This window comes from Ictidomys tridecemlineatus, chromosome 5 (genome assembly GCF_052094955.1).
Source record: "Ictidomys tridecemlineatus isolate mIctTri1 chromosome 5, mIctTri1.hap1, whole genome shotgun sequence".
Classification (NCBI taxonomy): domain Eukaryota; kingdom Metazoa; phylum Chordata; class Mammalia; order Rodentia; family Sciuridae; genus Ictidomys; species Ictidomys tridecemlineatus.
In genome coordinates, this window is record NC_135481.1 from 196,891,475 (window position 1) to 196,913,086 (window position 21,612).

The 21,612-nt window shown below is 43.5% G+C and overlaps 2 protein-coding genes across 5 annotated transcripts in view; one reads left to right on the forward strand and one right to left on the reverse strand.

Annotated features, from left to right (window-relative positions):
- Tomm34 (translocase of outer mitochondrial membrane 34) overlaps positions 1 to 21,612 on the forward strand; it is a 41,352-nt gene that overhangs the window by 889 nt on the left and 18,851 nt on the right. The window contains exons 2-7 of one of the 4 annotated variants that reach the window (XM_013358666.4): positions 3,660 to 3,759; positions 4,859 to 5,011; positions 8,133 to 8,293; positions 11,316 to 11,463; positions 15,918 to 16,044; positions 16,934 to 17,262. In XM_013358666.4, the coding sequence (XP_013214120.1) occupies positions 3,660 to 3,759; positions 4,859 to 5,011; positions 8,133 to 8,293; positions 11,316 to 11,463; positions 15,918 to 16,044; positions 16,934 to 16,948 (704 nt within the window). In that variant the 3' untranslated portion in view covers positions 16,949 to 17,262. Of the gene's footprint in view, positions 1 to 3,659; positions 3,760 to 4,858; positions 5,012 to 8,132; positions 8,294 to 11,315; positions 11,542 to 15,917; positions 16,045 to 16,277; positions 17,263 to 21,612 lie in introns of those variants that run through there. The other 3 variants (XM_005325288.5, XM_040274198.2, XM_078052082.1) reach the window with 3 other exon arrangements.
- Positions 12,297 to 21,612, reverse strand: part of Pabpc1l (poly(A) binding protein cytoplasmic 1 like) — a 29,600-nt gene continuing 20,284 nt past the window's right edge. Inside the window, exons 13-14 of the mRNA XM_078052081.1 lie at positions 21,152 to 21,282; positions 12,297 to 20,549 (exon numbers count right to left, since the gene is read on the reverse strand). Coding sequence (XP_077908207.1) covers positions 20,481 to 20,549; positions 21,152 to 21,282 — 200 coding nt within the window. The 3' untranslated portion in view covers positions 12,297 to 20,480. The remainder of the gene's footprint in view (positions 20,550 to 21,151; positions 21,283 to 21,612) is intronic.

The window sequence follows — 21,612 nt, forward strand, 5'->3', positions numbered from 1 at the left end:
GGCATTAAAGATGATGTCTAGGGGAGACTAACTAAATCTACATACGTACAGTTCTTGTCTTTTGTCACTTCCCTGCCTTTTCTCCTTTAAAAATTCTGCCCACCTTCAGGACTTTTTGAAACAGTTCAGTTTGCTCTGTCTTCCTTCGGAGCTGGCTTTGAATATTTTCCCAACTGACTCCAAATGTTTCTGAAGCAGTAAGCTTTATGGCCCAGCCTCTTTCCTCCCTGGTGATTTTAGAGCTGCCCAGGAACATAAAGAAGATATGAGGAAATGATGGATAGTTGACTGAAGCACTCCTTTAGTTGTCAAGGACAACTCTGAAGAAGAGATACTTGAGGTGATATCTGAATAAGAAGCCCAGCACACAAAGTTTAGGGTGCCGAACATTCCAGGGGGAGGAAAACCGCTATTGGAAAGGCCCCGAGAGAAAATAAGCAAGGTGTGTTCAGAGTTAAAGTATAGTGAGCCTTTGGAGGGAATAAGAAAGACATGAGGTAGGCAGAACCTTGTTGTAAAGCTGTTTTAATCCTTAGGAGTTTGGGTTTTATTCCCTGCTGGAAAGCTATTGGAGAGTTTTAAACAGAGGAGTAGCATATTCCCTTTTCTTGGCCTCCAGTTCATAGCAACAGACCTTTGCACAAAGCAGCTTCTCCAAAGTCCCCATTTGTTAAAGCTTTGATTTTTGAGGACAGCCCTGGATGGATTCTCTGTAAATCACTTTTTAATACCTATTTCCTTTTGCCTGTGTTTTTCTCGTTTTCTCAGCCAGCATTTATTGAATTCTTTACTGTGGGCTAAACATAATAAACATTATCTTGTTTATCTTTTTTATGACCCTATGGATAAGACACCCATAGATGAAGAATCCAGAAAAATTAAATTGCCTACCCTAGGGCTACACAGTGAGGACATGTCAGAGCCAGGATTTGAATATGAATCTGTCTGATTGCTAAGTCCAAATGTTTAGTCATTTAGCTAGGCTTCTTCCAAAATTCCACATTTTGTTGAAACTTTCAACAATTTCAAGTTATTTAACCCCCCCCCTTTTTTTTCTGGAAGCCTTCTCTTTAGGTCCATTTCCTCATGTCAGCCTCACTTGAGGAAGTTGCTAAGGAATCTGAGATATTGATATTTCTGCTTCCCCCCCCCCACCATAACACCCTAGGTAGCCTGGAGTTTAGACTTAGTAGGTACCAAAGTTTGGTTCTGATCCTGCTACTAATTTTCTAGGTAATTTGTGGATAATTGCCTTCATTTTTCTGATGTTTTCTTGATTCTGAAAGAAGCTCAGGGAGCACCCTAACACAATGAACCCTTGCAGCAAATCTGTAAAGTGATATCTTTATGTGGTAGGTGAGCACACAAGATCTGAGGGGTTGAATGACTTTCACAGGGTCACAGCTAGATTGTGGTTTCTTCTCAGCTGTATGTGTGGGGGAGAAGTGGGGGGAGAGGCTGGGGCCACACATGCTAGGCAAGCTCTTTATCACTCCTCCCAGTCCTGGATTTTAGGTTCTCATGCACTTTCCAGCACACCAAGCTATTTCTGAGTAACTTGAGATGGATTACAGGTTTTAAGTGTTTGTACTTGCTCCTTAAGTACAGGATGTTTTTTCTTATCCTTTGTTTTAGTCAACTTTTTTGCTGTTGTAACTAACAAATCTGACAAGAATAATTTTAGGTGGGAAAGTTTATATGGGGGCTCATGATTTCAGAGGTTTCAGTCCATAGATGGCCAACTCCATTCCTCAGAGCCTGGGATGAGCTAGAACATCATGGCAGAAGTGTGAGGCAGAGAAAGGCAACTGGGAATATATTACCAGGAAGCAGAGTTCTGTTCCCCATGGACAAAATACAGACCCCAAAGGCATGCCCCCAGGGACCTACCTCCTCCTGCTACACCCTATCTACCTACAGTTACCATCCAGTTAATCCCTACCAGGGGATTAATGCCCTGATTGGGTTAGGATTCTCATTACCCACTCATTTCACCCTTAAACCACCTTGCATTGTCTCACCCATGAGCTTTTAGGGGACATCACATATCTAAACCATAACATTCCTGTACTGTCTGTCTCAGGCCTGCCAAAGTAAAGAAGAAAAAAATTGGCTATTAATTATGTTTGTTATTGTTGGTATTGAGTGAAAAATTCAGGTACTAACATAGTATCGTGATTCTTAGTGAAAGAAATAAGTTTCAGGAGGAGAGGCTATAAAATACCACTTAGGGAATGCTTCAGTGGACACCAAACAATATTGTATCTTAACTATGAAAACACAATAAAAGTAATACTTGAAAATTTAGATACCAGCTTCAGAATCGTGCCAGCCTCTGGGGGAGGGAGCACAAGGATAAGGATGAGGATGGGTAGAACATTAGCCATCTCAAAAATAAAAAGGTTGGAACCATAATTTTGCTAAATAAAGCAGTGGATATGAGTATTTTAAATGATTTTCTGAATGTTTCAAAATTTTTAAAGGAGTCTGTTTTCTCTCCTTCTGGATATATATCTAGAATTGGAGTTACTGAGGCAACCATTATTTTCACTGTTTTTCTTGGTTTTTTGGAGGGGATGAGGGGGACCAGGGATTGAACTCGACCATTGAGCCACATCCCCAGCCCTGTTTTGTATTTTATTTAGAGACAGGGTCTCACTGAGTTGCTTAGCACCTCACTTTGCTGAGGCTGGCTTTGAACTAGAGATCCTCCTGCCTCAGCCTCCCAAGCTGCTGGGATTACAGGGGTGTACCACCATGCCCAGCTTGTTTTCTGGGTTTTTGTTGTTGTCTGTCTGTTTGTTTAATTATGGCCCACGCTAGTGGGTATGAAGGGGTTGAAAATTATATTTAAATGTGGAAATCATTATAGCCAAGGGAAGGGACATGATCTTCTGTGTGCTTATGGGTAGGATTGCCATTAGAGAAATGACTAGTAGTGCTCTCCCTGATGGGTAACTTGAGTCCTCCTGATTGAGTTCTCTGAAGTCCTGGCATTCCAACTTAGTTTTCACTTACCAGGCAAAGTCCTCTCTGACTTGACCAGGTAAAACTGCTTTCATGTCCCTACAACTTTTTTTTTTTTAATTTTCTTTCTGGATATATATGACAGTAGAGTGTATTTTGACATATTATACATACATAGAATATAACTTATTCTAATTAGATCCCATTCTTGTGGTTGTACATAATGTGAAGTTTCACTGGTGATATATTCCTTACACTTCTTTGGTTAATCTACTTTTTGGGCATTTCTCATATTGTTCTTTTCCTTTTTTTCCCCCCTTCTATTGGGGTCACATGCTTTCTATAATAAGTTAAGATATACATCCTCGCGTAGTTACAGCTTTTTTTTTATTATTTTTTGAAGCAGGAACCAGCTGTTTCATATTTATCTTTCATCTACTATCAAGTTCAGTACTAGAATGAATGAAGGAGGAGCTAGTTGGTTCCCTGTGAATGGCATAAAGCTCTGTGTCCCCACTGTTATGTAAAAATGTCAGACATGCTGTTCTATCTGGCAGACAAGCCTGATCAGGTTATAGTCATCTCTGCTGCCTTTCCCAAAGCCTAGAGAGCCCAGGTATGAAATGAGTCCCAGTGTCCAGAGACATGCATTTCTGATGATATTCTTTCTGTTCCTGCCTCCACCTGGGTAGGTTCTTCAGACCCTGAAGAAGAGAGTGTTCTGTACTCCAACCGAGCAGCATGCCACTTAAAGGATGGAAACTGCACAGACTGCATCAAAGACTGCACTTCGTAAGTGGCCCAGGGTAACATTGGGATGCCTGAGGGTTTTGGAAGAGGAGGTCGGGTGTATCTGGCTTATTTTGTTCTTCAAAAGGATTCCACCAGTCACATCTGTGACAAGTTATTTGGAAGTGTCACTAAGTGACACCAGGCCACTGAGAATGAGAGGCTCTATCCTTGTGGCACCTGACTTGTGTCTTTGGAGTCAGCTCTTCTGCTCAAAAAGAAGTAGGGTGGGCAGCTAAGCTTTGCAGCCTTTATGAGACTTGATATCTGGAGAGAGGTAAGGTTGCAGATCTATGACTTGCTTGTCCAGGTGATTTTCTGGGATGGGTGTAGATGAGAGGGAAGAAAAGAAAGAAAGGTAGAATACAGGTTAACAGATTGTTTATAAAGAACCAAGGAGAGAGAAGGAAATGGGTCTTTATCAGTGAACAGTTGTAAAAGATATTGAACAATTTTTCGTATCTCTTCCTCTCCAGGCCAGTCTAATATTGCTTTATTTCATCATAGCTACAATAGCACATAGCTAAATGTGTTCTCAGATCTGATATCCTGTGATATTGCCTTAGATTTGTGCAGGGATGGTAGACAGGAGCAGAGACATGAGCATGCTCCTAGGGTCTGTAGTAGGTTTTCCTCTTTGAGTGCTCAGATCACTCTGGTGTTTATCATCCTTCTCAGTCCAGAACTGAGTTGCAGAGAGTTGGAGAAATAGTGATTTGCCTAGGATTACATAGTGGCAGAGGTGGACTCCAAATACCATCCCAGCTGACTGCAGAGCCTTTTGGTATTACCACTAGGCCACAGTCTAGAAACATGTTAGCATGAAAGCTGCAAATCTTTAGTTCTTAATTTTGGGGGGATTGAAGCTATGAAAATTGACATACATGCACACAAATTTCACAGTATTGATTTTTGCCCTCTTCCCCTCCTTACTTCAATCCAGCTTTAAAAGTCTTTATTTACGGTTAAGCATTCTTTGCAGTGTCTCTTGCCCTAGAATTACCTTCAGTATACTGAGAGCTGCAGATGACCCTGACTGAAAGATCTGTTCGAGAGCCCTGGTAGTACATCAGGCAGATGATACTTTTGCCTCCTGTTCTAGAGCACTGGCCTTGGTTCCCTTCAGCATGAAGCCTCTGCTGCGGCGAGCATCTGCCTATGAGGCCCTAGAGAAGTATCCTCTGGCCTATGTCGACTACAAGACTGTACTGCAAATTGATAACAGTGTGGCGTCAGCCCTGGAAGGCATCAACAGGTGATTCACATTCACTGTAGGATTTCTCCATGGGAATTTCCTGTCCTCCTTGATTGGCTTTTGGCCATTGCTTCAGTTGTCTTCTGGGCAAGGTCTGTCTATACTTAGAAATTTCCTAAGGAGCATGTGGGTTAAATGAAATGTAGAAGGAGAATCTAGTGTTGTTTTAGCAGGTATTTAAGGAGTCAGAATCATTGAGATTGACTGATTTTTTGTCTGGATGTGCAAGTTCATTCACACAGTAACGGTTATTGAACTCTTTAAGGTATTGTGCCAGGTTCCATGAGGGGAAGTAAAAAAAGAGATTTGGATCCCATTTGTCCTCAGAGTGCTAACTCTAACTGGGAAAGTAAGGCACAAGCATATGCAACCAGGACTCAGCCTGTAGGGATTTTGTTTGTGGATGTAGTTTACAATATTGTATTATGATCCCTCCATGAAGCTCCTCAGGTGAAATGTCTTCCTGGTCTCCTGAGCCATATTTGGTTTTTATCTCATAAATACTCTCATTTGTATAACTGATTATGTTTCTCCTATGAGGGCTACTAGAAAACCAAAAATATGGCAAACCCTTGACTTCCTAGTACACGTTAAGTGTTTTATTTCTTGCTTGACTTTTGTCAGCATCCTGTGTTTTCTGTTTGCCTCCTTTTAATTTCTATCACTCAACAAAATATCAGACTTCACACTAGAACCTGGGCTGCTGACCAAGACTTAACTTTTCCTGTCCTCCTAGGGCTGCTGGTCTCAAGAAGACATCAGTAATAGGCACCCTCAGTACATTGTTCTAAGTCACACAGTAGGAGGCAGCACAGAGGGTTCTTAGGACAGATAGGAGGCCTCTCACCAACTAGGAGGAAGGAGGCCAGAGAAGGCTTTTCAGGGGAGGTGAGCAAAGACTGACTGGAGATCTGGAGTAGAAGGTCAGCAAGGCAGAAGGGCAGCATGTACAAGGGTGAGTGAGCCCAACATATTACAGGAATTGTAAAACATCCATTCCACATGGTGCGGTAGATGGGAAATTCATCTTGGTGAATGGGGCTGGGACTTAATCCTGAGTGAGTGAGGCATCTTAAGAAGATTTTTAGCCATGAAGCAACGTGAACAGATTTGTGTTTTGTAGAAAAGCTTATTGTTGAGTGATGACATGAAGGAACAAAGTAGGAAGGGAGCATGCAGCAGTCCAGGAGAAGGGAGAGATAGTAGAGAGAAGAGTGGCACAACAGAGGACACTTAGGATCTTAATAATCGTAGCAAGTGGGGGTGGTGAGAAGGGAAGAACAGCAGAGAACATCTAGGTTGTTGGCCTGTTGCCGTGGAGGTAACTGATGTAAGGAAGGCTGTTTATGTTGGTTTGGAGCAAAAGAGAAAAGTAGGCAAGACATAGAAATTTGAGGGTGATCAACACAGAGGTTGAAGATGTGGGAGGAAAAAAAATAAAATAACACCACAGCCAGTATGTAGTGGGAAGAAGATGGAACTTTGAAAAACTCCAGCATTTGGGGACTTGCGAAGAGAAGTGGAAGAAAATGTGGGGCATTTAGTTGCCACAGTGAAGGAGTATTTTAAGAAGGGATGGAGATGTCATTAATGTCTGGTATTTCAAGAAGCTTAAGTCAGCTAAAGGTATAGTCACTAGTGATGCCGGTGGATGCCATTCAGTGGGGTCAGAAGTCAGATGGCAGAGAGTGCAGAAAATCTGACGTGAAAGAAAGCAGGGGGGTATAGCTGGGATGGTAGATGGTTAGGAGGATTTTATTTAGTGAACAAAGACTTAAAGGGACCTAAATGCAGACAGTTAGAATCAGTAAAGAGAAAGAATGCAGATAAAGGCAAGGGAGATGCTGCTTGAGAGGCAGGAGATGGGGTCCATCCCATCTCTTGTCTCCTCTATTGTGACAGGAGAGAGAGGAAGGATTGAGTCCCTGGCAGGGAGATTTATATTTGGGGTATGAGAAAGTTTGCTTTGAAAAAAGAGAAAGGTTAGAAAACAGCTTAAGAGATTTGATATAGTTAAGTTAATCAGGAAAACAGCTTTGTAACCTCGTTGGAGATCATTAATTTGTAGTAAGATCAGTCTGTGTGATTTTTATCCTTGTAACCCAGGAACATGGCTGTAAGAGCAGAAGTATATGACTATTCATCACATACTTATTAGACCTTAGTGGGTGCCAGGTGATGTGCTAGATGCTGGAGATCAGTTAACAAAATGGATATGGTCATAGAGTAGCATGTTAAGCTGAGAGCCTAATAAGTCGGACATAGCTGGACCTAGAAGGTGGGAATGGAAAATGGGAGAAATTGTTCCAGGTAAAGAAAAAGTAAACATAAGGATTAGGAGGGAATATGGTACACAATAAAAGTGGAAAAGGGGATGCATGTTAATTTAGGGAAATGGGAACCCTAAGAAGTTTTAAGGTTGGAGAATGACTTAAGATTTGCATTTTAGGGCTGGGGATATAGCTCAGTTGGTAGAGTGCTTGCCTCACATGCATAAATCCCTGGGTTCAATCCCTAGCACCATTAAAAAAAAAAATGCATTTTAGAAAAATCTCTGAGCATTGTCAGGTGCTTGCATGCCTTTGTACTAGATTCTTTGAGAAAACATAAAACAGAATCTTTCCTTGGGTAGTGTATAATGTTTTGGGGACAGAGCTTAAGTATCCTCAGCAAGCAACAGATCACCGCTTTAAAGTTAACATAATGTGGCCAAGCGCAAGGGAAGGAGTGTCACAGTGGCTGAACTGAAGGTGTCTGTAGGTGGCAGACTCCTGTCCTCTTCGGCAGTGTGTCAGAGGATATAAACAAATGGCTCACACCAGGAAGAGGATCATAACTGGCTTTTTTTTTTTTTTTTTAAGAGAGAGTGAGAGAAGGGAGAGAGAGAATTTTTAATATTTATTTTTTAGTTCTCGGCGGACACAACATCTTAGTTGGTATGTGGTGCTGAGGATCGAACCCGGGCCGCACGCATGCCAGGCGAGCGCGCTACCGCTTGAGCCACATCCCCAGCCCCATAACTGGCTTTTCTGAAAGGGCCTACTTCCCTTGGGTGTGCAAAAGAAGGACTCTCTTCTTGAACTGGCTGAAAACCTCTCTGCGATCCTGCTTTCCCTTCCAGAATGACCAGAGCTCTCATGGATTCACTTGGGCCTGAGTGGCGCCTAAAGCTGCCCTCTATCCCTGTGGTGCCTGTCTCAGCCCAGAAGAGGTGGAATTCCTTGCCTTCAGAAAACAAAGAGTCAACCAAAAACAAATCCAAAGAAACTACAAAGAGCAGAGGTAAGCTGTGTCCATCTCCTGTCAGAGAGTCTTAGACCCTTTCTTTAGAGTAGTTATATAAAAATTGGCCTTGTTTAGCTGGGTTATAAAAAATAATCTTGTAAACAAAGTTTAAAACAGAACAAAATGAAAAAGTCTCAACTTCTTAAATATCATCTCCTGAGTTGTGCTGTGAGGTGGCAATGCAGCTACCTCATAGCCTTAAGGATGAAACTGTGGGGCGGGCCAGGCTCCATCCTGGCACATGGGCATATAGTATTGGCTCCCAGTCCTCTGGCAGCATTGAAATGTGTCACTGAGGGTGTTTTTGATTACAAGAATATTAAAACAGTGAAATGAATTTATTGGCTCATATAGCTGAAACGCTCAGGAGATGTTTGCCACAGCAATTCACTACTTCCTCCACACCCAGTACTAGAGATTAAACCCAGGGGTGCTTTACCACTAGCTACATTCACAGCCCTTCTTATTTTTAATTTTGAGACAGGTTCTTACTTAGTATCTGAGGCTGGACTTAAACTTGCAGACCTTCTGCCTCAGCCTCCCAAGTCATTGGATTACAGGCACCATGCAAGGCCATTACCAGACTCTTTGACTTCAATTCTCAGTACTTCTCTTTGCTCTCTTCTATGTTGTTTTTTCAGCTTTGACTTCAGACAGGCTCCCCTCCTAGTGATAAAGTAGCTGTATCAGTTCCTAGCTTTCAGCTATGCACCATGCCTCATGACCTAGAGGAAGAAAGAAAGTCCCTTGTGTCCATAATTCACTAGTAAAAGAACATTTTCCCCAAAATCTCTTGGTCAGGCATTGTCTGTCCGTGTCTGTCTGTGTGTGTTTGTCTCTCTCTCCCCGCCACCCCCTGTTCTAATTGGTCATAGGCCAGAGGATGAGATTTTTGTGACTAGTTCAGCCCCAAGCTATCTGTGCTACTTCCATAACTAGAGGAGGATACACTGTATGAATCCTGGAGAAGGATGAGTAAAAAAATAGAAATCTAGGTAGCCACAAACAGGAGACTTTCCACAGGAAAGCTCTTACAGGAAACCGAAGGAATTAGCCCAGCAAGCTAAGTGCAAAAAGGAGCAAGGCTAAAGCCCTGTCATGTGACCTTTAGTTATTATGGGAGGGCAGAAATTATTTCTTTTTCCAGGCCATGGGTAGCATTCATTCTGGTTTGTGGGAGCCTGGTAAGTGTTCCCCACTCTTCTCTGGAGTAAAAATGTAGGGTGCTAATAACTAGATGAATTCAGAGCACCTATGATTTATTTCGTGTTAAGCAGTGTGATACAGAAGACAGAGGCAGCCGTGGCTCTCAGAAAGTTCTTGGTCTGTTGAGGACCTGAGACACTTAAGCAGAACATTTTAAAATACAAGTCTTTAGTGTTCAGAAAGTTTGTTTTAAGAGCTGGCTTACAAGTGCTTGCTGGAATCGGGGAAAGGCTCATAGAGGAGATGGTAATGGGGGCGATCGTTTCAGCTGGACCTGGAAAAATGAGGTGAGGTTAGAAGGGAGCAGAATTCTTGGCAGAGACAGTGGAAAGAGTTGGAAAGTAAAAGTGCACAAAGTGAACAGTAGGAATGAGTTATGATTGAAGTAAGGGTTGTGTTGCAGGGCCCAGGAATACCTGGAGCTGTGCATGTATTGCAGCCCACTGGTTTACTTCTAGAGGAACTCGTGCACACATAACAAGGACAGAAATGATCATAGCAGAATGAATATAATAGTAAAAACAAAACTGGAAACATCTCACATCTCTACAGTTAAGAGAATGGATAGATCTGCGTGATATTGCAGCCATGAAAGTGAATGAACTACAGCTTCATGAATCAACACAAATTATCTTAGGAATATAATGCTGAGAGGGGAAAAAGAAAACCAAATCATATACATAGATTTATGAAGTTCAGAATCAAAGTAAACAACAAATGGTTTATTGTATATAGGTAAACTATACTTTAAAAACAAAACCAGAGAAAGCACAGAATGGGGATAATAGTTTCCTCTAGGAGTGGGTTGAGTTGGGGAAGGGCCTACAGGACCTTAAAGATCCTAGTGTGTTCTGTTTCTTAAGCAGGGGGAGAGTTCCAGGATTGATTTGTTCCTATAATCTTGCCCTTGTTACAAATACTGTAGATGGGCACAATACCTTTATTTATTTATTTTTATATGGTGCTGAGGATTGAACCCCGCACCTCACTCATACAAGGCAAGCACTTTACCACTGAGCTACAACTCCAGCCCATAAATATTGTTTTTTAAAGGCAGTTTTTAAAGATTAAATAAGCAAGTGATGTAGAACAGAGGCCAGAACAATTAACTAAAGCCAAGCAGTAAAGGGGCTTGACCACACCAGCATGAGCAGCTTTGGGTTTTAACTTTGTTATCTGCTCTTGAAGGTTGGAGCAAAGATGAATGTGTAAGGTGAGGGAGAATACTCACAGGTTAGATCAAAACAGGAAGTGCAGGTCAGACCAAAACAGGAAGCGCCTGGTCTTCACCACTTTTCTGAAAATCCAGAAACTACAGCCTTTTTGCAGTACTGGGGATTGAAGCTAGGGGCACTGAACTATATCACTAGCCCTTTTTTGAAATTTTTAAGACAGATTCTTGCTAAGTTGTTGAGGCTGGCCTTAAACTTTATGGGCTTTCTTCACTAGATGCTTGTTTATTAATACTTATTCTTCTTCATGTGTTGGTGAGGAAATTGAAGTCCAAAAGTTCAGTGGTCACACAAGATGGATTCCAAATACCAAGTGGCAGTGCCAAGACTAGAACCTGGGTTGTTTTTTTTATCATGTGTGTGTAGTAATATGTCTATAACAGGAGTCTCCAACCTTTTCTGAATGAAAAGTGTTAAATTCTCAGAAACCATTAATCAGGAAGGAGGATTTGCAATGGTATAGGCAGTCTCTGGGGGAGAGAGAATTATAGACAACTTTGAAGAGATGATACTGAAGAGATCTCATTGATCTCATTTGGCACCTACTCTATGGTTTTTTCCTCTTCTGAATTTGTATCTAGTGCCTTCTGCTGGGGATGTGGAGAGAGCCAGAGTTCTGAAGGAAGAAGGCAATGAGCTTGTAAAGAAGGGCAACCATAAGAAAGCTATTGAGAAGTACAATGAAAGCCTCTTGTTTAGTAACCTGGAATCTACCACGTACAGCAACAGGTATCTTCTACACAGCTGCTGGCCTGGGGGATTTCAGAACATTGGATGATTTGTTCCATAGTCTTCTCTCCAACTGTGGTAGGTTCTTCAGTCCCTAGCGTTTAGTCATATGTTACAACTCAAAACATGTTCATACCAGTTACAGGCACTGTGAGCTAGGCACTGCCAGTGGCATTTGCCCTCTCATAGGGGTAGAAATTAAGGGATACCAAAGAGTTAGCCTGGGCTTTGTTAGACCCACTCCCCAAAATTTTCATTAATCACCCCAAGTAAGCATACAGTAAAGTAAAAGCCATGTGCTTACTGAAAACAACTTCAAAATGAGTCTTTGCCTCTCCACCACCTTCCTCTTGTTCCCTTACCCCATGACTTCTCCAAGACCCAAAAATATTGGCAGTTTCTATCAGAGAACTGGTCCAGAGCCTAGGGAGTAGAATAATGATTGCCTGGCCTGGGAATAGGAGGGTCACAGTCCAGCCAGAGATATTAGATTTTTTGGGTGGAAGGTTCTTTGGGAGGAGCTGCTATCAGTGACCACTAGCAGTGAGGGCCTTGGAGCCATAATATCATCCCTTTACTGTATGGGACTCACTGCTTTACAGAGTGCTTGGAGGTACAGATACAGGTGATAGGAGGTCTTCCTGTTTTGGAGTTGAGAAAACCAAAGCTCAGAAGGCCCATAAACAGTGATGCCAGAATTGGAGTCTGGCTCCAGTGAGATCTGTTAACATTCTGTCAGAAACTTGACAGTCATCAAGGACTGTATATGATCCAAATATTGATTATAAAATGTTTTTTTTTTTTTTTTTTTTTTTTTTTTTTTTAAAGAGAGAGTGAGAGAGGAGAGAGAGAGAGAGAATTTTTTTTTAATATTTATTTTTTAGTTCTCGGCGGACACAACATCTTTGTTGGTATGTGGTGCTGAGGATCGAACCCGGGCCGCACGCATGCCAGGCGAGCGCGCTACCGCTTGAGCCACATCCCCAGCCCTTGATTATAAAATGTTACAAGTCTGTTTCTCCTTTCCTACCAACATGTACTTATCACTCTTGTGTTCACTTATCTTTAATCTGATGCAGGTTTACTATTCCTTATTCAAAACTCTTGGAATAAAATGTGTTTTAGATTTTAGTAAGGTAATACAGTCCATATACTGAATTATGTAAAACCCAGGAGGGAATGGGGCAGCTTACTGAAATTATTAGTTTTTCTTCAGTGAAATATGAAAATTCCATATTCACATGGGATGGCAGAAACTAAGTAGTCTCATATCAGTTCCAGGTCTGGTGGTTTTGTTGCCAAAAGAGTTGAAAAGACAAAGCTTGGACTGTAGGATTTTGAACCCTGTGATTTTACTCTCTGGTCCAGGGGTGCCTCAATTTGCCAGGCTAACTTAAAAAGGAAGCCTGTAGCCCATTCACTTCATATTTGTGGAAATATCTGGGATAGTACTTGGTTTTGCTTACTGTTTTTTGTTTGTTATTGGGAATTGAACACCACTGAACGACATCCCCACCTCTTTTAATTTTTTGAGACTGGGTCTCACCTTGCTAAATTGCCTCAGCCTTGAACTTGTGATCTTCCTTCCTAGTTCAGCCTCCCAAGTTACTGGGATTATAGGCATGCACCACTGAGTCTGGCTTAAATACCGTTCTCTAGGCAAATGTATCTGTGCCACACTGTTTTAATTGCTCTTGCTTTTCAATGTCTTGTAAAGTTGATCTTTGCCCCATCTTTTTTTTTTGGTAGCTGCAGATGGATAGCATGCCTTTATTTTGTTTATTTATATGTAGTGCCTCACACATGCCAGGCAAGCACTCTTTCACTGAGCTCCAGCCCCAGCCCCATTATTCTTAATTGAGGTATCCCTGGCGGTTCTCCTACACCTGTTGTTCCAGCTAAGCGTTAGGATCATGTTGACAGATTCCAAAAACTGTTTTGTTGAACAGTTTTTGGTTGTGACTGCATTAAATTTATAAACTTAATTTAGAGGACTGATTACAAAACTGAATTTTCATCCATTGTGACTGAAAGCTTAGCACATCCTGGATGCAGTTGCAATGGCCCACTCATGCATATGCATCTGTGTGGAACAGTGCCTAGTCCTCCGCTTACTCTTTGTGCTAATGAGACTTGAATGCATACCATCACTTGGTACGCAGCATCTATAACTTGCTATATGGAATGACCCTTCCCTATGAGAATTATTTAGTATTCAGAACAGTAGTTTGGTTTATGTCATAGTCTCATGTTACCCAGATTGGCTAAGAAAGATGAATTAATGAGCATAAAGGTATATAGCTTATACGTGGCAGCACAGGGCTTGTTTTTGGTTTTGTTTTGTTTTGGGTTTTTTTGAAGTGTTGGGGATAGAACCCAGGAATTTGTGCATATGCTAGCCATACCGCCAGCCACAAGCCAGATCTTTGTGATTCCAAACTTATGTTCCTTTTTACTCACTCATGTTATATTCCAGACTCGTTTGTAATTTAACCCCTTTTAACTGAATACAAAATCATTCCACTTTCCAAAAATTAAAGGTCTTTGTTTTATAGGCCAAAGTCACTTTTATCATCTTAAATACAATTTTTAGATGTCATATATAATTACATTCATCTTAATATTTATATTCTGAAGTCACTATACAGTACATAATGTTTATATGCTTTGATTCTTCTACTTTCCCAAAACTTGGTTAATTCTTTAAATTGCCAGAACCCACTGGGAGAAAACCTTAGTTTCCCTAGAATTGCTCTGTGTTCAAAGTTTAAGTCAGGGACTACTATTCTAAAACTTAATAATTTATAACAACCCATTTCTTTAGTAGTATGGGGAATTCAGTTGTTCAGATTCACTTGGTTCTCATTGGGGTCTTTCATTCAGGGTCAGCAAGATGGTAGTTGGGGCTTATAGTCATTACATGTGTGCCACCCACTGGAATGACATGTGGCTAGGGGACAGAATTGCTACAGCAAATGCTGGGCATGGTAGTGCATGCCTGTAATCCCAGCAACTTGGGAGGCTGAGCCTCAGCAACTTAGCAGGGCCTAGCAACACTGACATAGCATGTATAAGGCTCTGGGTTCTATTCCAACATAGTGAGACTGTGTCTCAAAATCAAAAAAGGTAGGAGATGGCTCAGTGGCTAAAAAAAGGATTCCTAGAGCAAGCTGGCACCTTTTCGTCTCTCATGGCGGCTTTTCCCAATTCGCTGGCTTGGCCTACTCATAGCTTGGTGGCCTCAGAGTAGTTAGCTACTGACATGGCAGCTCAAGTCTTCATGAGTACGTGTTCTCAGAGACCCAAGGAGGAACCAACAAGGCCTTTATGACCTGGCCTTGAAAGTTGCATCATATCCCTTTCTCTTCCCTCCTCTTGGTCAGCACAGTCACAGAACCTGCCTGAATTCAAGGGGAGAGAACAGAGTCACAAACACAGCCTCCTCTCAATAAGAAGAGTGCCAGTAAATTAGTACCTATATTTATTTATTTTTTATTTGGTACCAGGAATTGAACCCAGGGGCACCACTGAGCCACATCCTCAGCCCATTTTTTATTTTGAGACAGGGTTTTGCAAAGTTGCTTAGGACCTTGCTAAGCTGCTGAGGCTGGCTTTGAACTTGAGATCTGCATGCCTTAGCCTCCTAAGCCACTGGGATTACTAGCATGCACCACTGTACCTGGCTTACACCTGTCTTTAAATTGCTACAGGAAAGTTTTTCTTTAATTTTATATATTCTATGAAATCATCAAAATACTATATTTTTTCCTTTTTCGGGGGGTAGGGTAGGGTTTAGGTTTTTGTTTTTTGCAATGCTAGGGGTAGACCCAGAGCCTTGTACATGCTAGTCAATCATCCTACTACTAAGCTGTATCCTCAGTCCAAGTTTTTCCTGTTTGATTGTTCCTGCTTTTTTAATTCATGATGATTCTAGAGTTTGTCAGGGAAAAATACTGAACACCCATATACCTACCATCCATATCCTACAGTATTTTGTTATATTTGCTTTATTAGCCATCTTATATTCACCATCTCATTATATTTGCCACTTACATGTCAGCCTATTATTGATTAGTATTTATGTGTTTTCTCAAACGGTAAATATTTTTAATCTGTAAAGGGGAAGGTTTCAGGCTGACTTGACTTTTCCCTGATTGAGGAGAGTGGAGCAGACACAGTAACAGAACCAGATGGAGTCTGGAGTTGTTCAGATTCACTTGGTTTGAACTGGGTCTGGTCCTTAGTAGCAGTGGCACCTTGGGCAACTCTCTTCACCCCCTCTGAGCCAGCTGTAAAAGCTTTTTTGTTTTTTTATCTGTAAAAAGGGAGAGGATTGAAGAAGCTACAGTCAGCACAGAGTAGGCTCAACAATCCAGAGGTCACTCCTCACCTACCTCCTGGCTTGCAGGGACCCACAGAAGTGACTAAACCTCTGCGATGGTCTTTCCCCTCAGAGCACTCTGTCATCTGGTCCTGAATCAGGACAAGGAGGCAGTGAAGGACTGCACAGAAGCCCTCAAGCTGGACGGCAAGAACGTGAAAGCACTGTACAGACGGGCTCAAGCCTACAAGTCACTCAAGGTAAAAGGGCCTGCCCAAGGTACCAACATAGCTGCAGGGGTTTATGCCATTATTCATTCAGGGTACAGGTGAGGTAAGCGGGTTCCTGACAAGTTTCTTCTCCAAGGCCCAGGGTCGCTCAGGGCAGTTAGAGGCTGGGTTTCAAGACACTGTTGCCTCAGCAGCTGACCCCATTCCATTTGAATTTCATCTCATTCAGGTCCCTTCCCCACACTTTTCTTCTTTCCCATTAGGACTATAAATCCAGCCTTGCAGACATCAGCAGCCTCCTACAAATTGAGCCCAGGAATGGCCCTGCACAGAAGTTACGGCAGGAAGTTAACCAGAAACTGAAATAAAACCTTAAAGGGCAGCAGGAACCTTTTGTCTGCCCTTCCCAGAGAAGCCAGGGGTGTCCTCCCCTGCAGCCACCCCCAAAACCTAGCATGCCCCACAGGGAGCTTTGAAATACCCTCCTCAGCCCCTCCGACAGCAGTGACCTCCACCTTTGAGAGGCTTTGCTTGTTCAAGTTAAGCCAGCATAGTCAAGCACAGACATGGTTTCACCACAAAGGTCCTTGCTAGAGCTGAGTGTGAAGCTAGAGCCCTGTTCCCACCCTGCTGCCTCAGTTAGCACATCAGACAAGCAGTCCTCAACAGCAAAGCACTTGGCTTTGCCCCTGCCCCAAGTGTGCTGCAGATTGAATGCTGCCTTTGTAGCTGCATCAGACCTCACCTCTCTGCAGTTAATCTGAACTGAGCTCCTGGGTAGAGGTGGGGGAGAAGCTAAAATCCCTGGCCCACCTACACCCAAAGCGGCCTGTTGAGCTGGTTCTCCAGTGCTGCAGCTGCTGTCCCCACCCTGTCTTGGGCACAGAATTCTGTGTCAGCCCCAGTGCCTTTTTTCCAGGCCCTGCTCTGGTGAGAAGGCAGAGCTGTGATCCCTAGATGGCTCTGCCCTCGACTCTGTGCTGCTGCCTTCTGCATGGAGGTACCTAAGCTATTGCAAGAGCCCGATGGTTATGGCCACACCTCTTGGGATGGGGAGAGGGGCCTCCTTGAGGTCAGTATCCTTCCATTCTGGGCAGCAATTTGCCTCCCCACCCCCCCCCCTCCCCAAAGTGGTGGCCCCTCCAGGCTTCTTAGTTCTTGGTAATATGTTGAAGTTAATTTGAACTGACTGAATTTGTTGAACTGTGTGTTAAGCTATTGCATTAAAAGGCTTTCTTCTGTACAGAAGTCATACTTTCAATTATGCCTTTTCAGCTTTGCGCCCATTATAGCAGTAACAATAGAAGCTGCTGCTTCTTGTGCTTTCATCTATTTGTTGAACAAATTTACTCAAATGTCTGCATGGGCCAGGTGCTGCACGCAGTGCTGGGGAGGCAACAAAGAATAGACTACCTGCTGTAGGGCTGACAGTCCGGTGGGAAGGCAAGAAGTCATCAGATAATCACCCCCAATAAAGCCACAGCCTACAGAGCAGCATGGAGTAGTCACCAGCACCTTACCTGCCTCCACAGGGAGGTTCCCACAGTGGAGGGAAAAGGGCCCTTGAGGAGGTAAAGCTTGAACGTGTTTTAAAGTGAGAGGTTAACTGGTGAAGGGGGGAGGGTGTTGAAAGCAGTGTGCAGAGACCCAACAGCCTGTGTAAAAGTCCTAGTTGGGAGGACGTGGTGAGGAAGCACAGGGGCTAAAAGATACCACTCAAGTTCACACAACATGGCCTGGAGAACTTTAGAATTTGACCAGAATTAAGGGCTGCCTCCCCTTCCTGGGCTGTGGTCCTAGTTAAATTAGTTTTACTTCGATGCAGAAGTTTTATGATTAAACAAAGGTTTGTTGGCTTATACTTCTCATCACAAAGGTGTTAAGGAACATGAGCTGTGAAGAGAGGTCAGGAGCAGCGCTTAAGCACGAGTCTTTTGCTATCTGAATATTCAGACCTCTAGACTCAAGTTCATGGTAGGAGTCAGACACACCCAATAGGCCCCAGGTGTGGCCAGAGGACCTTGTCAGAGTGGGGAGCCACACCCCGTTAATATTTCTTTTGGGGCTTCACTGATTTGAGGCAGATTTAGTGGCAACACCCATCACAACCCACATAGAGCTATAGAAGGCACATCTAGACTCAGTGGAAGCAGGCAGCCAGGCCTTGGCCTTCACAGGCGAAGGGGCCTTTTTTTTTTTTTTTTTGGTACTTAAATTCCTGATAAACATATAGGGAATGTCATGGTAAGCTTTGTCATCACCTGTGTTTGAAAGTTATCACCGTCCATCTCCTGAGAGGCTATGAAGATTAAAATTTCTACATGTGATAGGTTAACATTTCTAGGAAAGGGACAGCTATCAATATTACTATCTTAATAGCCATAAATGAATTCTACCCCCTATTCTAAGACAAGGTCATTACATGGGAATGACAGTCTTCTTCCAATTCCCATGTGGGAGCCAGAGAGAGCAAGGACAAAACCTGAGACCCTGCACAAACAGTAGGAATCTACTGAAGGTCTTTCTCAGGGTGAGAGGAAAGATGTGCATCCTGAGGCAAGCTTTCTGATTGTGTGGTGGAGGACATGGGAGAATGGTCATTGCAGATGTAGTGAAGCCACCGAGAGGCTATTGCCAGAGTCCATCTGAGTTTGGACTAGGGTGGGGATAGTGGATTTAGAAGTAGAAAGATGAGAGTGGGGGGGTCAAAATTAATAGATTTCATGTGGAAGATGAGGCAGGAAAGTGAAGTGGCACAGGGGGTGGGGGAACCCTCAGATTGGGGCTTTTGCAACAGAATGAGGGTGGGGCCATCTATTAAAACACAGACCACTGGAAGGGAGAGCCACAGAATTGGGGGAGAGGCACATCGAATCGTGAGCTTCATTTTAGACAAGTTGGAAGTGTTAATGGTAGATGGCTGGGGATGTGGCTTAGTAGTAGAGTGCTTGCTTAGCATGTAATAGGCCCTGGGTTTAATTCTCAGCACCCAAAAACAAAAAAAGTTGATGGCAGATAAAATGAGACTTGTAACCCAGGAGTCTCCAAGAGTCATCCTAGAGCAGGTGCAAATTGAAGATGCCAATATCAGATACCGAAGAGGAGAAGGGCCTGAAGAAATTCTAGCATTCAGCATTTGAAGAGAAGATAAAATCTGCACAGAGGATATGGGGCCAGAAGCTTGAGGAGTGGAGAAAGTTTGAAATAGCATTTGAGAGTCAGGTGTGGTGGCATATAGTTTGAGCTATGCAGGAGGCAGAAACAGAATGATCACAAGTTTGAAGCCAGTATTGGGCAAATTAGGTCTCATCTCCAAAAATAGAACATTTATAGAGAACAGAGAGGAATTAAGACAGAATATCAGTACAACCTTGAAGACTCAGTTGGATGTATTGCTGGGGAACTTATGGCAGTACTCATGTGCTGGGTTGTGATCCTTGCCCTTATCCTTTGGCTGCCCTGATACAGGGGAGGTCATAAAACTGGGGTCTACATCCCTGATGGGAGGTGAGGACTAATTATCCCAAAGAACCTTCTTCAGAGACTTTTCAGTTTCCTGCAGGGGAAGGAGACCACAATCTGGGAAGGCATCCTAACATTCCTACATTTAATTACACAACTCCTCCAGCAGCCCAGGCACTAGAAGCAATTTCTTGCTTCTCAGGTGTTTGCCAGCTGTTTGCTCAAGCCAGGGGTCCAGAAATGCCACACATCACTGTAGCTTTTTCCCACTTTCTCAGTCCATTGTATGATACCCATTTAACCATCCACTGCACTCCTGATGGGCTAGTCATTTCTAATTTGGAGCTACTACAAGTAGCCTAACTCAGTTCCTGACAGTTCGGTTCTAGTGTATGCACCCTGTGTACGTTAGTGCTTTTGGGGGTTCTATTTCTTACGTCAAAGCCCCAGTCAAGTCTGCTCTTTTCTTTGCCCCCAACTCCCTCAGGCTCAAGAAAGCCTCCTAAGAGGCCAGATTTTGCAGCACTTTTAATGCACAAAACAAAAGGGAAATGGCTGACTTGGTGACAGCCTTCATTGCATATATAGGGCTCAAGTAAAGATTCAGTCCAGTTGGGAAATAAGTTATAGTTCACAGGGCCTCAGAGCTGAGAGCAGGAGATGCTGTTTCTCTTGACAGCCACAGGAGTAAGGAATCCATTTTCTGGGAATGAAAGGGGGAAAAAAAATCATTGCTACAGGATAGCAGACATCCAGTATTCAGCTGATGGAGCCAGCCAGTGTCCAGGGGAAGCCCAGACCATTCTGCATGAGGCCAGTAGGGCAGTTGCTACAAGAGCACCTCCCTGACTCTTCATGATTCCTCAGCTTCCTCGATGCCTCAAAGCCAACAACATAACACGGCTCTCAGTTTCTGAGAGGCAGCCTGAGGCCCAGTTGTCCACAGCTGCTTCTGAACTCAGCTGCTGTATCCCTGTCCTCCCTGCACAGCCACCCACCTGATTTCAGTGCATGTATGCCTTTGGCTGCTCCATGGCCTGGTGTGCCTGCAGCACTGCCACAGCCTCTTCTATCTGCGAGACACAAGTAGAAGGGGCTTAACACAGCTTCTCAGAAGGATCTCAGAAGGATCTCAAAAGGGCCTTGGCCTCCCCCACCTCAGCATGATAAAGAGTCTGTGAACCTCTCATCCACTGCTGCTTGCAAGATCCCTTGCCCCGTGGTCACCTTGTCAAGATAGAGGTACACTGCTGGACACTGGAAAAAACCCTTATACTGAGTCAGAATATAGTTCCTTATACCAAAACCTCAAGTAGCACACCCTCAATTAAGGCCCTCTCCCACAGGTGTGGTGATGCATGCCTGAAATCCCAACAGCTTGGGAGGCCGAGACAGGAGGATTACAAGATCAAAGCCAGCCTTGGCAACTTAGTGAGGCCCTAAGCAACTTAGCAAGACACCCTGTCTCCAAATAAAATATAAAGGGCTGGGGATGTGGCTTGGTGGGAAAGCACCCCTGGGTTCAATCCCCAGTACCAAAGTCGGGGGGAAGCCCTCTCCCACACCAACATTCAGCAGGCCTTCAAGGAGTGTGAGCAAGAAGATCCACTTCTTCTGGCCTCATAGCTGGGACAGGCCTTGTCCTTGGCTGTCTTGCTGACCAGGCTCTACCTACCTTGGCGTGGAGGGACTCTGGAGACTCCAGCATGAGCAGCAGCTCCGAGTTGTCGATCTCCAGCAGCATGCCTGTGATCTTGCCGGCCAGCTGGTTGTGTACGTTATGGACAAGCGGGTAAAGACGTTCCCCTGTGTGGACAAGCTCTGATGGCTTATGCCACACCTGGCCCATACATAGCCCAGCACCCAAGAGTGGTATCAGGGGTGGAGCAGCGAGGACATCTGGGTTCTTAACCCAGTGCTCCTTCTAGGCTGTGTCACTTACTGGGAACTTCTTTTTTCAGCTGCATAGTGCCCATGGCAAACCCTGCCTTAAAGGACAATTTGAAGAATCAAATTTGATAATGTATATGAAGTAATTACAGCACAGGGCCTAACACAAAGTCAATTGCTGTTTAAAGACCACTCGTTCATTTTGCAAGAAATAGTTCTAACTAGATACATCGAAATTCTGGACAG